Below are 12958 nucleotides of genomic sequence, written 5' to 3'. Positions count from 1 at the left end.
TCTCTAACCCTTTGTATACCTACATTTTTAGTATGTAATGTATCATGTACTGATTTTTTTGTCTTATATAAGGCATCAGAGATTTTTCTCTGCATATGCGCACCCTCGTGGTTTTCTGTTATGCTCTTAAAGGACAAAGGGGCATAACTGAGAGAAAAATGTATACCAACTGAATGCCTATTTTAAAGGACAAGCTTAATGACCACTTATTAGATATGTGTTTGCTAACTAGAGGCTAATTAAAATTATGTCAATTTCTGATTTTCAGTACCACCTGTAACTTAGTGGATCTGGCATTTTCAGATAAAGCTTGCTGACATTTATCTTGAAACACTCTTTCAATCAGCATAAAACCATGCCTGTCTCAAGTCTGGTTAATATAAGAATTTGAATGAGGAGAAAACCATTTCAGTGAGGAAAAAAAGCCAGTGGCATCAGTGATTTGCTGGTTGAGATTCAAATGTTACATTTCCCTTTTGATGGATTTGAATGCTTGTAATATGTCTTAATGGAAACATGAATCAAGTTTTCCTTATGAAAACTAATGTGGTTCTATCAGTACAAAATGCAGAGCCCGTACCACCTGCCCGGTTCTTTGATAATAGAACTCATCTTTGGAACTCTGTTATTTATTTTGCCAACTTTATGTTGCTTCTTAAAAAAAAAAAATCTTAATTAATGCAGGGCTTAGAATGTAAAGAGCAAATACAAAATCAAGACCATTAAAGTATGACTGAAAAAGCCATTTATTTTCATTAAACATGACTTGAGACCTTCTAGATTGGAACCTAAACATCTCTCCAAATGAAATGTTTCATATTCTTCTTTCCTTCCGTCTCTGATGAGTTTAAGGTGGTATCTATACAATATCTCCTCCTTGGAGCTGGCCTCTTCTCTGAGTCCCCAGGACATTGGGTTTGCCCCATTTAAGCACCTACCATAGCTTGTTGAAATGATCTGCTTCAACAAATGTTAACTGATCATGCTGTATGCCAGTTACTATGAAGTTGAGCCAGAGACATCGCTGCTTCATAGAACTTGCTTTCTAATAGGCAGACAGATCCACGATATATTACTAGGTAAATGGATGTTGTGAATTGAGAAAGCAGGTTAAAGCAATACAGGAGGAAGGGGGGCACTCTTCTAGGGTCTCTGGGGAGGAACATTTGATCAGGGACCTGAACACAATGAAGGAGCAAGCTATAAATATCTGACGAGACTGTTATAGACAGAGGAGGACATGGCAGGTATAAAGGCCTTGGGACAGAAGCCTGCCCTATGTGTTTGACAAAGAGCAGGAAGGCTGATATAAGGAGAGCAGGATGTGTGAGGACAGGAATGGAGGAGATGAGGCAAAGCGACAGAAGGCAGTCAGTTCTTCCCAAACTGCCGTTAGCACAGGTGTGTTAACCCGGGCAGGTGGACCAGAGCATTCAGGGGGTCAGTGAACTGGATAAAAAGAATATTTTATATGTATTTTCATTAACCCTAACCGAAATTTAACATTTCACTTAAATATAAATGCAGAAAACAAGCCACAGTATTATTAGCAGCATCTGTGACTTCATAACCAATAGACTTTAAAATATTTCATATCACATTGTAATGTGAATATCTCAAAATGCTTTTTATGTTCTTTGCTACTTTAAAATTATGCTAATTATTAGACCTGTTGCTACTGTGTCTTTTTTTTTAATTTTTATTTAAATCCAAGTTAGTTAACATACAGTGTAATAATGGTTTCAGAAGTAGAACCCATGATTCATTATTTACATACAACACCCAGTGCTCATCCCGACAAGCGCCTTCCTTAATGCCCATCACCCATTTAGCCCATCCCCTTACCCACCTCCCCTCTAGCACCCCTCAGTTTGTTCTCTGTAGTTAAGAGTCTCTTATGGCTTACCTCCCTCTCTGTTTTTATCTTATTTTTCCTAACGCGTCTTTAATATTTTGATAACTCTATCATAATAGAGCTGATTTGTTTTGTAACCTTTTTTAATATATTATATATTATATAGTATATAATTTATATATTCAAACAACATTTTTCTGAGGTATGTATAAGCTCGACCACACTACCACAATGTCATGGTACAAAACAAGTTTAAGAACCCTTGCAATAGTAATAAATATTGCACTTCTTAACCAGATGTTTTTAATAAAATGGAATAAGGTGAAAACACATAATAACACACAATGCATGTCACATACTAAGTAAAAGTGTATACCAGGTAGAAGTTTGGTAAAACTTTTGGGTAAGATGTCTGTGTGTGTATGTATGTGTGTGTGTTTTGCATCATGATCTAAGATGTGTTTCTTAATATTTTTTAATGTTTATTTATTTTTGAGAGAGAAACAGAGCCAGAGCATGAGTGGGGGGGGGCAGAGAGAAGGGGAGACCCAGAATCCACAGCAGGCTCCAGGATCTGAGCTGTCAGCACAGAGCCGGGTGATGCAGGACTTGAACTCAGGAACAGTGAGATCATGACCTGAGCCGAAGTCAGACGCTTAACCGACTGAGCCACCCAGGCATGGCAAGATGTGTTTCTTAATGTAGGATCATAACTTTAAAAAGGATGAAGTCAGTGGGTGAAGGTAGGAGCATATGAACAAGAGGCAGGAAGATTCTGACACATTTGTGAATCTCTGTGGGGAATCTTACAGTCTTCAGAACATGGAAGTGCCCCATAAACATTTCTTGCCACCACCTGCCTAAGGAGCTGCTTTGAGGCTCATCCCTGTACCAGTGTGTTCGATTCCTGCCCCCACCCCTCCCTCTCCTGGGCTCTTGCTCTGTCAGTGTTATTAACTCCCCTCAAATCATGGCCCTCTTTCCCGAAAGCCTGTACTCTCTCCTTTCTTGTATTTATGTTACATATTATGAATGTATCCACTCAGTAGTAGGAGACGATGCTTAACCTCGAATCTGAAAGATAATTAGAAATCTGCTAAAAGAACATCCAAGACAAAAGACATTCTAATGAGATGAGGAAAACGTGAGCAGTGAACGAGAAAAAGGAAATATTTACGAAGCACCATCTGTGTTCAGGCATGGTGAGCGATGCCCTGTCTTCTGGGACCCACAGCCTCAGAACCCATTATATTCCAGCTTCCTTCCCCGACTTCACTGAAATAATGTCTCAGGTTACCATCCTGAACTCATCCTGAACTCACTGGAATATTTGCGGTCTTTGTCCTACTTGACCCTCACCTATCTCTCTGTTCCTGATCCCCACACCTCTTGAGTTCATGCCTTCCTATCAGTGATCTCAAACTATTTAGTTACCTAATTTTTCCTGTTTCCTTTTTCTCATTCACTGCTCACATTTTCCTCATCTCACTGGAATGTCTTTGTCTCAGATGTTCTTTCAGCAAATTTCTAATTATCTTTCAGATTCCAGGTAAAGTGCTGTCTCCTCAGTGAGCTCTCCTGCCCCCTTCATGCATTTCTGCATTCCCCTGAGCTAATTACCTCATTCTCTCTATCGCCAGACTTCATTTATTATATATATCATTATTATATTTGCATTTTAACCACTTATCTTCTTTTCACCTTCTGTGCTAGCCTGGGGGGTTTCCCTGAAGATGAGGAATAATTCTTTTTATTGTTTTGTTTTTTGTAAGTTTATTTATTTATTTATTTTGAGAGAGACAGAGACAGCACGGGTCGGGAAGGGGCAGAAAGAGGGGGAGAGAGAGAATCACAAGCAGGGTCCACACTGCCAGTGCAGAGCCTTACACGGGGTTCAAACCCACGGAACCATGAGATCATCAGCTGAGCTGAAACCAAGAGTTGGACACTCAACTGATTGAGCCACCCAGGTGCCCTGACAAGGAAGAGCTCTTAACATAATTCTTTGCACAGCGTATGCACTCCAAGAATACTTTTGAGTGACTGGATGACTGAATGAACTCATAAATAAATGAAAATAAGTAATCCTTCTATTCATTCAACAATAAACTCTAGATCTAGGGCAGTGCCTAAAATACACAGTGAGCTCTTAATAATAATTTATTGGATAAGATATTTCACTTATAATAGGTAGACATAAAAACTATTGAATGATATGTAAGAAGTAATTCTTCAATTTGGATATATTTTGCTTATAAGACACATACCCCACAGCCAATTGTTATTACCAACTGTTACCCAATTCCTTTTACTAAGTTCTCCTTCTTTATCCGTAATGTAGTCATTGATAAGGAACTGTTTTATAAGTGGATTAAAATATTGTCTTCATTAAAGCGTTGTATATAATAAGTCTGATTGTGCAATTCAGTAAGTCAATTGCATTGCTATTCTGTGTGTTCAGCTCCTTCAAAGTGACACTGATGCTTTCCACTACTGAAGTTAACGCCTTTGTTAGGAAATTTGTACCTGCGCTCACCACGGGAAAAAACAAAAATAATATCTCCGACAGATGACAGGGTCTGAACATAGGCATTCATTCTACCCAGCAGTTTATCAGCAACAGTGGATCAAGGCCCCTTGTCAAAAACAAGCACTGGGGTAAAGAACAGGTCATTTCACCTTATTGATGAGAGCATTATTAACCTGCTCATATTCTTTAAGTGTGCCCTTGCCTATCGGGCAGCTTCCTTTCTCCCTCTGATTGAGTGCATGTGGTTATCTGTGTCTTGACATTGACCACAATTGGGAAAGTCAGGCATCTGTGCCACAAGGTTTGAACACTGGAGATAAATGGACTCGAGAGGCCACAAATTATTGATATTATTGCAACACCAAGTGCCACGCTTACCCTCTCCCTCACCTTCTGACAAATGGCTTCCCATATTTGTCATTGAGATGGATGCTAACGTGGTACTCTCAACAGTAGGCAGAACCATTTAAAGAGAAGTGTAATCATCTCAAATCTTCCTATAAATACACATGGTAGCCCACTGAGAAGCACTCAGTCATTATCAGAGAGAGGAGTTACAACAACCTATTTTTCAGGAAAGAGCCAACTCATTATTGAGGCACAGTTCCAAGATATACTGGGTCATGGAGAACCTTCAACTCTATCAAAGAATATGCACTAGTAAGCTGTATCTTTTTTTTTTTAATTTTTTTTTAACGTTTATTTATTTTTGAGACAGAGAGAGACAGAGTATGAACAGGGGAGGGGAAGAGAGAGAGGGAGACACAGAATCTGAAATGGGCTCCAGGCTCTGAGCTGTCAGCACAGAGCCCGACGCGGGGCTCGAACTCATGGACCGTGAGATCATGACCTGAGCCGAAGTCGGACGCTTAACCGACTGAGCCACCCAGGTGCCCCGTAAGCTGTATCTTATACATATGTTCACAGGCTTGGATAGTTTATCTGCACAGGTTACTTGTTCTTAATCGATTAAACAACACACCTTGGGAAACAGCACCTTGTATAGATGTGACAAATATGTCCTGAACCTGGAGCTACTTTATATGACAAAGACCCATATATACAAAGAGCATCAAAGTTTTGTACTCGGAACACGTGATGAAACCCAAGTTTATTTAAAATTAAATGAGATTCACTTACCTAATTTTAGTGGATTTAGAGAACGAGAATAAATTCATAGGCCTTTAAGAGAATCTGGCCATGCCTCCGATGTGCAAAATTTCAGCAGAGTGCTCCATGGAAATGAAGTGTCTGAGGCTGGAAGGGAGAAGATGTTTCTGAGATGATTGGCCAAATTAAGGAAGAGTTTACGTCTGATCTATTTACGTTGTTATATCAGTACCCTAGGGATGCTGTAATAGCCATAAACTTGGTGGCCCAATGCTGTGGACATTTCTTCTTTCATAATTCTAGACACTAGAAGTCTGAAATCAACATGTCATGAGGACCGTGCTGTCTCTGAAGGCTCTAGGGGAGAATCTTCCCCTTGCTTCATCACCCCTGTGGTTGTTGGCAGTCCTCGGTAGTTCATGCCTTTTAGCTGCACCGCTGAATTCTCTGCCTTTTCTCCACAGTGCTGTCTTCCCTCTGTGTGTCTGCCTCTGTTTTCAAATCTTCCTCTCCTTATAGGGATGCCAAATGATTTTGGAGCTCATCTTAATCCAGTATGAGATCATCTTAACTAATTTTATCTGTAAAGACTTATTTCCAAATAAGTTCACATGATGAGGTTCTGGGGACATGTGAATGTAAGGGGTTGGGGGAGTGCTCCATTCAATCCAATATAGTTGCTGGACTGCTTTATTTAGAAACATGGTTGGTTGAATGACTCTTAGCCATGGCCAACAAGAGAACTGCAGCTGCCTATAAGTCCACAAAGAAGTCTCAGGGAATAAACTAGAGTCAGACTCTCAGGATTGCACCAGGGAGCAGAATCAAATGGGAAAAGCAATCAGATAGCTGTAAAATACCAGTAAATCAAAATGGCTATGTGAATATTAGCATTGTGTATCATTCCTCACTACTTTTTAATATTCTTGGGGTTTGTGTTTGCTTGTAAAACCAATCTGTTTGCAAGAAGCATTGCTTTTTTACATACACTCGTCCATACGCTCCATCTTTCTAAGTAGCCACCTCTCTCTCTTTATTCTCTAGTGATGGGACCTGCCTATACCTACTGTGTACACCAGACAGCTGTTTCCTGTCTTGGAACCTTTGGGGTTCCAAGGGGGAAAGCCTGAACACTTTCCCCTGGCTCCCCTCCCGCGTGCCTTTCTTGGGCTTGCTTATCTTTCTCGGTTGGCACCTCCTGAAGAATGACTCCCTAGGCACCGTGCTCACCTTTATTCTGAGCTGGGCATCCTTCCTCCCATCTTCTATATTGCTTAATGCAAAACACTCTCTTTGCACTTACCAAAAACAGCTTGATAATTACCTGTTAATGTATTGGCTTTCTGCCAGCACACTGGGAGTTTGGGGATGGCTGAGAAGGTATGGCCAGTACTTAGAAGGTTCAGAAAACTGTAGGCAAATAAAAAAGTAAATAATTGACTGAGGGTCAAACAAAGGCTAAGAACCTACTAGGAAGGATTAAGGCACTAAGTGTGACCTCAGAGAGCTTGCATGGATGATAGGTGATAGGTGATGTGCCTACAAACCATGTTTTGAGACAGTCTGTAGTGCCAGAAACGAGGCAAAATGGAATAGATTAGGAAATTAGCAGATTGAGTAATTATTCCAACTGTGGGATGATCTTCTGAGACTTCATGGCAGGTATGGTATGGTATTCAAGTTGGGCATTGAAGAATAGCTATTTTCTGCAGAGAAAGCTCAGTGGGGCTGGAGAATAGTAAAGGGGGGGGATTTTTAAGGCAGAAGGAAATAAACATGACTGAAGGCATGAAGGTGTGCGAGTCCAGGACCCATTGGAAAACAGTCAATAATTCAACTTCGATGCAGGGCTGCTGACATGATGAGATTGCTGTGGCAAAACAAGTTGACAGGAATTAGATGGCAGAGGCCTTGGGTGGTGGCACAAAGAGACGTTGCATGAGCATAATAGTGGAAGGGTGTGTTCAGACTTCTGTCTGCCTTGGTGTAGTGAGTCCTACTCCCCAGTCACAATGGGCTCTGAAGAAGCGAGTGCGGGAGTCAGTGGAGAGTGTAAGGATAACACAACACAGAGGGACCAGCCATGACGGGAAAATGGACAGGAGGAAAAACATGATATAAATAAAAGAACAGCAGTGTGTTTTAGAAGGGAGTGGGTGACCGGATCGAGGGCGATCTGATGGAAACAAGTGGAAACTAGACCTTCAAGTAAGCAAAGATGGAGGAGGAAGCGAATGAAAAAGTGGGTCCTTATGTTTCTTTGGGAGACTGCTTTCATGCCGCAGCCAGGATGAACTGAACACTCACGTGTTTTCCAACCGCATCTTTTTTACGATGTTTTAACAGAGTGCTCTCAAACTGTTGTCTGCAGAAGGAGGTGTTTTGCAAACTGTTGACTGCCCACTTGTAAGGGCAAAGCACAGAAATTGAGCATAAGCGGGGCACCTGGGTGGCTCAGTTGTTTGGGCGTCCGACTTCTCAGGTTATAATCTCACAGTCCATGAGTTCCAGCCCCACATCGGGCTCTGTGCTGACAGATCGGAGCCTGGAGCCTGTTTCAGATTCTGTGTCTCCCTCTTTCTCTGCCCCTTCCCTGCGCAAGTTCTGTCTCTGTCTTTCTCAAAAATAAGTAATCATTGAAAAAAATTTTTTTAAAGAATTTGAGCATAAGCATTTAAAAACTGTTGCAACAATTTGATATCATCACAACAACTTTAAGTGCTATTTTTTATTATATAAAAGTATCTGTGTACAATGCATTGGAAATTAAAACAAAACTGATCCTTCACTGTAGATAGTTTGAGAAGCACTGTTCTATAAAACCAGTCATTCTCCCTAAAATAAAGGGTAGTTTATGTGTCTACTCCTCCAATAGCTTGTCAGTTCTCTGTAGAAGATAGAAGAATGTATTTGAATCCTTTATGAACCTTCAACTTTAAGCATGGGAGAGAGCACAACACTCATGATCGAGAAATAATTAGGGTGAAATTGATCTTGATAACAAGACAGTCATTTTTTTTTTCTTTTTGTTTCGTTTCTTTTTTTTTTTTTTTTTTTTTTTTTTTTTTTTTTTTTTTTTTTTTTTTGCTGTTGAGAGGTAGTATCAGGTTGGCTATTTGGGGTAAAAGCCACAGAACTAGAATTTAGGAAATAGGAATAGACACAAGCAAGAATAAATCCAAATACATAAAATGTAAGCAGGCAAGAGAAAATTCACAGTAGATGCCCCAAAAGAGGGATAAAGAGTGAAAGGCAGCTAGAAAAGGTGAACAGTGGTATGCTTCAAACTTTGGGGAAAATGGGCTCAAGAAGAATGGGCTCACAATGTGGACAGAGAGGAGAGGCTAAAACTGAAACTGTCTTCAAAATCACAGCGCACAGTGAGGTCCAAATGGTGAACGCATTTCCCTTCTGAGACTTTTGCTTTCTGTAGAATCAGAAAACTGCTTCTGGTTTCCAAGATCCTAAGCATGAACCATCCCCAGTAGGCAACCCAGTGTCCTTGACCCAGCAAAACTCTGCTGCCGGTGATAACTTAACCTAAGAAAAACAGATGATTACCAGTTTCACTGCAACACACTGCGTGTTGTTGACAGACTGAAGCCGTTCTGGACTAAGGGTCTGCTACAGGACTGTGCAAGCTTTTGCGGTTACACTTGATCTACCTAAAGAATTTCAATTAGTTTCCATCTGTGAAATATAAAACTGCATTCTTCTGAATGCCCTGAGCACTTTCTAAGCACCAGGCTATGTTGCCAAAGTGACAATTTGCAAGGAATCTAGGCCATATTTCAGAGAATCAGAATCTGGTCAAACTTGAAAGGATGTTAATGACAATCTCCCCAAGCTTTCATTTTATAGAAAGGGTAAGAAAGGCACAAAATAGTAAAATAACTAGTTCAAGCTCATGTGATGAGTTATTTCAGACCAACTGGAATAAAGTTTTCGGTCTTCAAAACCCTAAACACTTTCCAGTATCTTCAGTTCTTCTCTGTCAACTATACAATCATTGCATTATGGATTTCCCATTAGGAAAAAAAAAATATTCTCTCAAACCCCACAACCAGTTGATTGTTTTGGAAAAAACAAACAAACAATTCTTATGTGTGATTCTTGTCACTGACCATTAACCACAGAGCACCTTCCTGCGTTTCAAGATATTGTAGCATTTCATGGTGATTAAAAAAGGAAATACTAGCAAATAGGAATTAACATTTGCCAAATAAAATTCATAAAACTAAAGCAACCTTTCCAACAAAGAAAGCCTTGCAAATTATTTAGATGTTTCAAGGACATTTTGGACTCTTCTGTTCTTCAAGCACAGACCTTAGGGTTCTAATTGTTTAGCCAAAATCCTCTACGATCACCAAAAACTTGTTAGGAGGCAAGAGACTGGATTTTTGACTACACAGCCTTGCAAATCTCATCCTCACAGTGAAGTTCATGGTGCTTACCTTCTATAACTCTTGTAAAGATGATTTAAAGTAATACATGGACGATGCAAGTCATGATGCCCTCGTCATGATAAGCACTCCATACATGTTAACCACTCATCATAATCAGGAGATGGCTTTGTCAGGGATGTTGCAGAGAGGTTTCTGTATGGTGGTGGGGTGGATTGGATTTGAAAGTGAGGAAGATCTTTTCTGTTTCTGAGATTCTGTGATTCTGGTGGTCCTTTCTAGCTGTGGCAAGTTGACTGAGTCTGTGTTTCCCTCTCCAGCTAAATCCTGCTTTTAAGTACCTTCTTCTAATACTAATTAATCAATGGACCCCACAATGTTTGCATCTCTGTTTTTAGTTTAAGGCGCTCAGTCATTACTGGAACGGAAGGAAACTCATTCAGAGTGAGCATCTACTGTGAGTGCCATGTTCATCATTCATGTTACTTAATCCATCCAGCATCCTACAGGGGAAATAGTGTCACTTCTTTTTATAGATGAGGAATAAACTCTCAGATATATTAGGTGAGTCATCCAAAGTGCAGGATGGAGTGAATGTATAATTCATTGTGCAAACCAGGACACTTTGAAGAGTAAAGGGGGCACTACTAATTATTCTGGGTCAATAATTATAAATTAGGACTTTTCCCAGGTAAAGTGGGACAAGTGATCTCTCTCCCTGTGAATAAGTTATAGAGCCAGAATCAAAACACAAGACAATCTCTAATATCCTGTGTTTAACTATAGTTATGTTAAAAACACCTTCCTTGTTACCATTTTATTATGTTGGGCTGAGGCCACTGTCCGAGTATAAGTGAAAACTGGGGCACATATGAGAACCTGCTGACCTGAGATAGATAAGGAGTCATTGACACTTATGGCATTTGGTTGGTAATTTGTCCTTTTACCAAAAGCTAAATATTTATTGAGACCATAGGACATGCCAAGCACTTTTCTGCATGATTTGCATATATTTTCAGATTTAAACTATGCTGTGAGGCAGGTGCTGTTTATCCATTTTACAGATCAGGAAACTGAGGCACAGAGGGGATGATTTCCTTTCCTGAAATCTTTCATATGCAAAGCAGGCAGATACGTTTCTTATGGCTACTGGAAGGAATGACCACAACCATAATGATTTAAAGCGACACAAATTTATTCTCATACATAGTTCTGGTGGTCAGAAGTCTAAAATGGGTTGACAGGGCTGATTCCTAATGGAAGCTCTCAGGGAGAATTTGTTTCTTTGTCTTTTCTAGAGTCTGGAGGCCTCCTATGGTCCTTGGCTCATGGACTTTTTCTCCAATTTCAAAGCCAGTAACATAGCATCTTCCTCTCTCACTCTCTTTCTCTCTCCCTCTATGCTTCTGTCATCATAATGTCTTTTTATGACCTTGACCCTCCTGCGTTCCTCTCATAAGGACTTTTCTGATTCCATTGGACCCACTGAATAATCCAGGATAAGTTCCCCATCTCAAGGTACTTAATGTAGTTATACTAGTAAAGTTGCTTTTACTACGTAAGATAACATATAGTATTCTGCCTTCCACAGCAGGGTTCAAGCCCTTCTGGCTTCCTTAAACCTCTGTAATATAGTGTCTGAAAATTCATAAATAATTTAACTTGAGAATGTGTTATATGCCAAGTACTTGCCTCATGTTTTATAGGAATTGAAAAAAAAATACGATGATCCCACTCTTATGTGCAATGCTGGCATTAAAAAATATTCAGTCACTGTAAAAAATTGTGTTATGTTCTATAAAGTATGTGTGCTATGGAAAAGGACAATGAAGACAAGAAAGGATCCATGTTACAAATTAGAAGTTAAGGAAGACTTCTGTAAGGAAGAGACATTTAAGCAAAACCCAAAAGGTGAAAAATATTTGCATAGATGTGTTCGTATAAATAATACTCGAAAAAAATTTTAGAGAGTATTTACATTTGGTTATGTTAAGAGATTAAATCAAGGAAGTGATTGCATCCTTCTTTCTGTGTTTTTGTTTCCTCTTAATTTTCCAAAATTTCTAAATTGATTAACTTTAAAAAATTTTTTTTAATGTTTATGTGTTTTTTGAGGTCGAGATAGAGACAGAGCATTAACAGCAGAAGGGCAGAGGGAAAGGGAGACACAGAATCCGAAGCAGGCTCCAGGCTCTGAGCTGTCAGCACAGAGCCCAGTGTGGGGCTCAAACTCATGGACTGTGAGATCATGACCTGAGTTGAAGTTGGATGCTTAACCAACTGAGCCACTCAGGCGCCCCCAAATTGATTAACTTTTAAATGAGAAATATTACCTTTAAATTTAAAAAAATTGAAAGAAACTTCCGTTTATGAAAGATGTGGCTACTGTGTTGCTTTTTAAGACTGAATCTATAGAAAATATCCTCAATCATCTATGAACATAGACACTCAGCCTATTTCTAAACTGCCTCTCATTCAAATACATTCAAGTTTCAAGACCAATACTTCCTTAGATTATGCATTTCTCTTTTTATTCAACATTGTGCTACCGTGAAAGAAAGTATGAGGTCAACACTCTAAAATACAACAAAAATTGAAAAATATTTGAGATGTCTTTAAACATTTATTTCTCACATTATGGTGTATTAATTTCAAGCTTGCTTCTATTTGTAGTATGGAATGGACACTTCTGATACTAGAATCCATTCTAGTCACTTCTATTGCTCTAAGAAACATGCTTAGTCTATATTTGGAACAACTGACTCAATAGAAAAAAGAAACAGGCCTCTCTCATTAATGTTTGATCTGATAGATGCGTCCAAATGCTGGTCAGCTTTCCACTGAATGTTACCATGGGCAACGGTTTTAAGAACTTCATAGGAATACAAGAGAAGAGGAAAAAGAAATACTGTATGAACGTTCAGCTGTGTGGCCATGTCCATTTTATTCATGTGGCTGTTTATATTTAGATCTTAACATTTCGTTGATTTATTTCTCTGAGCGCTTATCCATTCTTCTCTGGAATACTGAAATGCATACCTAATTGGCTTCACTCCCCAT

The 12958-nt window shown here is 39.5% G+C and overlaps 1 protein-coding gene across 1 annotated transcript in view; it reads left to right on the top strand.

Annotated features, from left to right (window-relative positions):
* Window positions 1-12958, top strand: part of KCNIP4 (potassium voltage-gated channel interacting protein 4) — a 383077-nt gene that overhangs the window by 57607 nt on the left and 312512 nt on the right. Inside the window, exon 3 of the mRNA XM_049630384.1 lies at window positions 12275-12287. Coding sequence (XP_049486341.1) covers window positions 12275-12287 — 13 coding nt within the window. The remainder of the gene's footprint in view (window positions 1-12274; window positions 12288-12958) is intronic.

This window comes from Panthera uncia, chromosome B1 (assembly GCF_023721935.1).
Source record: "Panthera uncia isolate 11264 chromosome B1, Puncia_PCG_1.0, whole genome shotgun sequence".
In the NCBI taxonomy this organism is placed as follows: Eukaryota; Metazoa; Chordata; class Mammalia; order Carnivora; family Felidae; genus Panthera; species Panthera uncia.
Note: the sequence above shows the minus strand (reverse complement) of the source record. Positions and strands in the feature narration are given on the sequence as shown.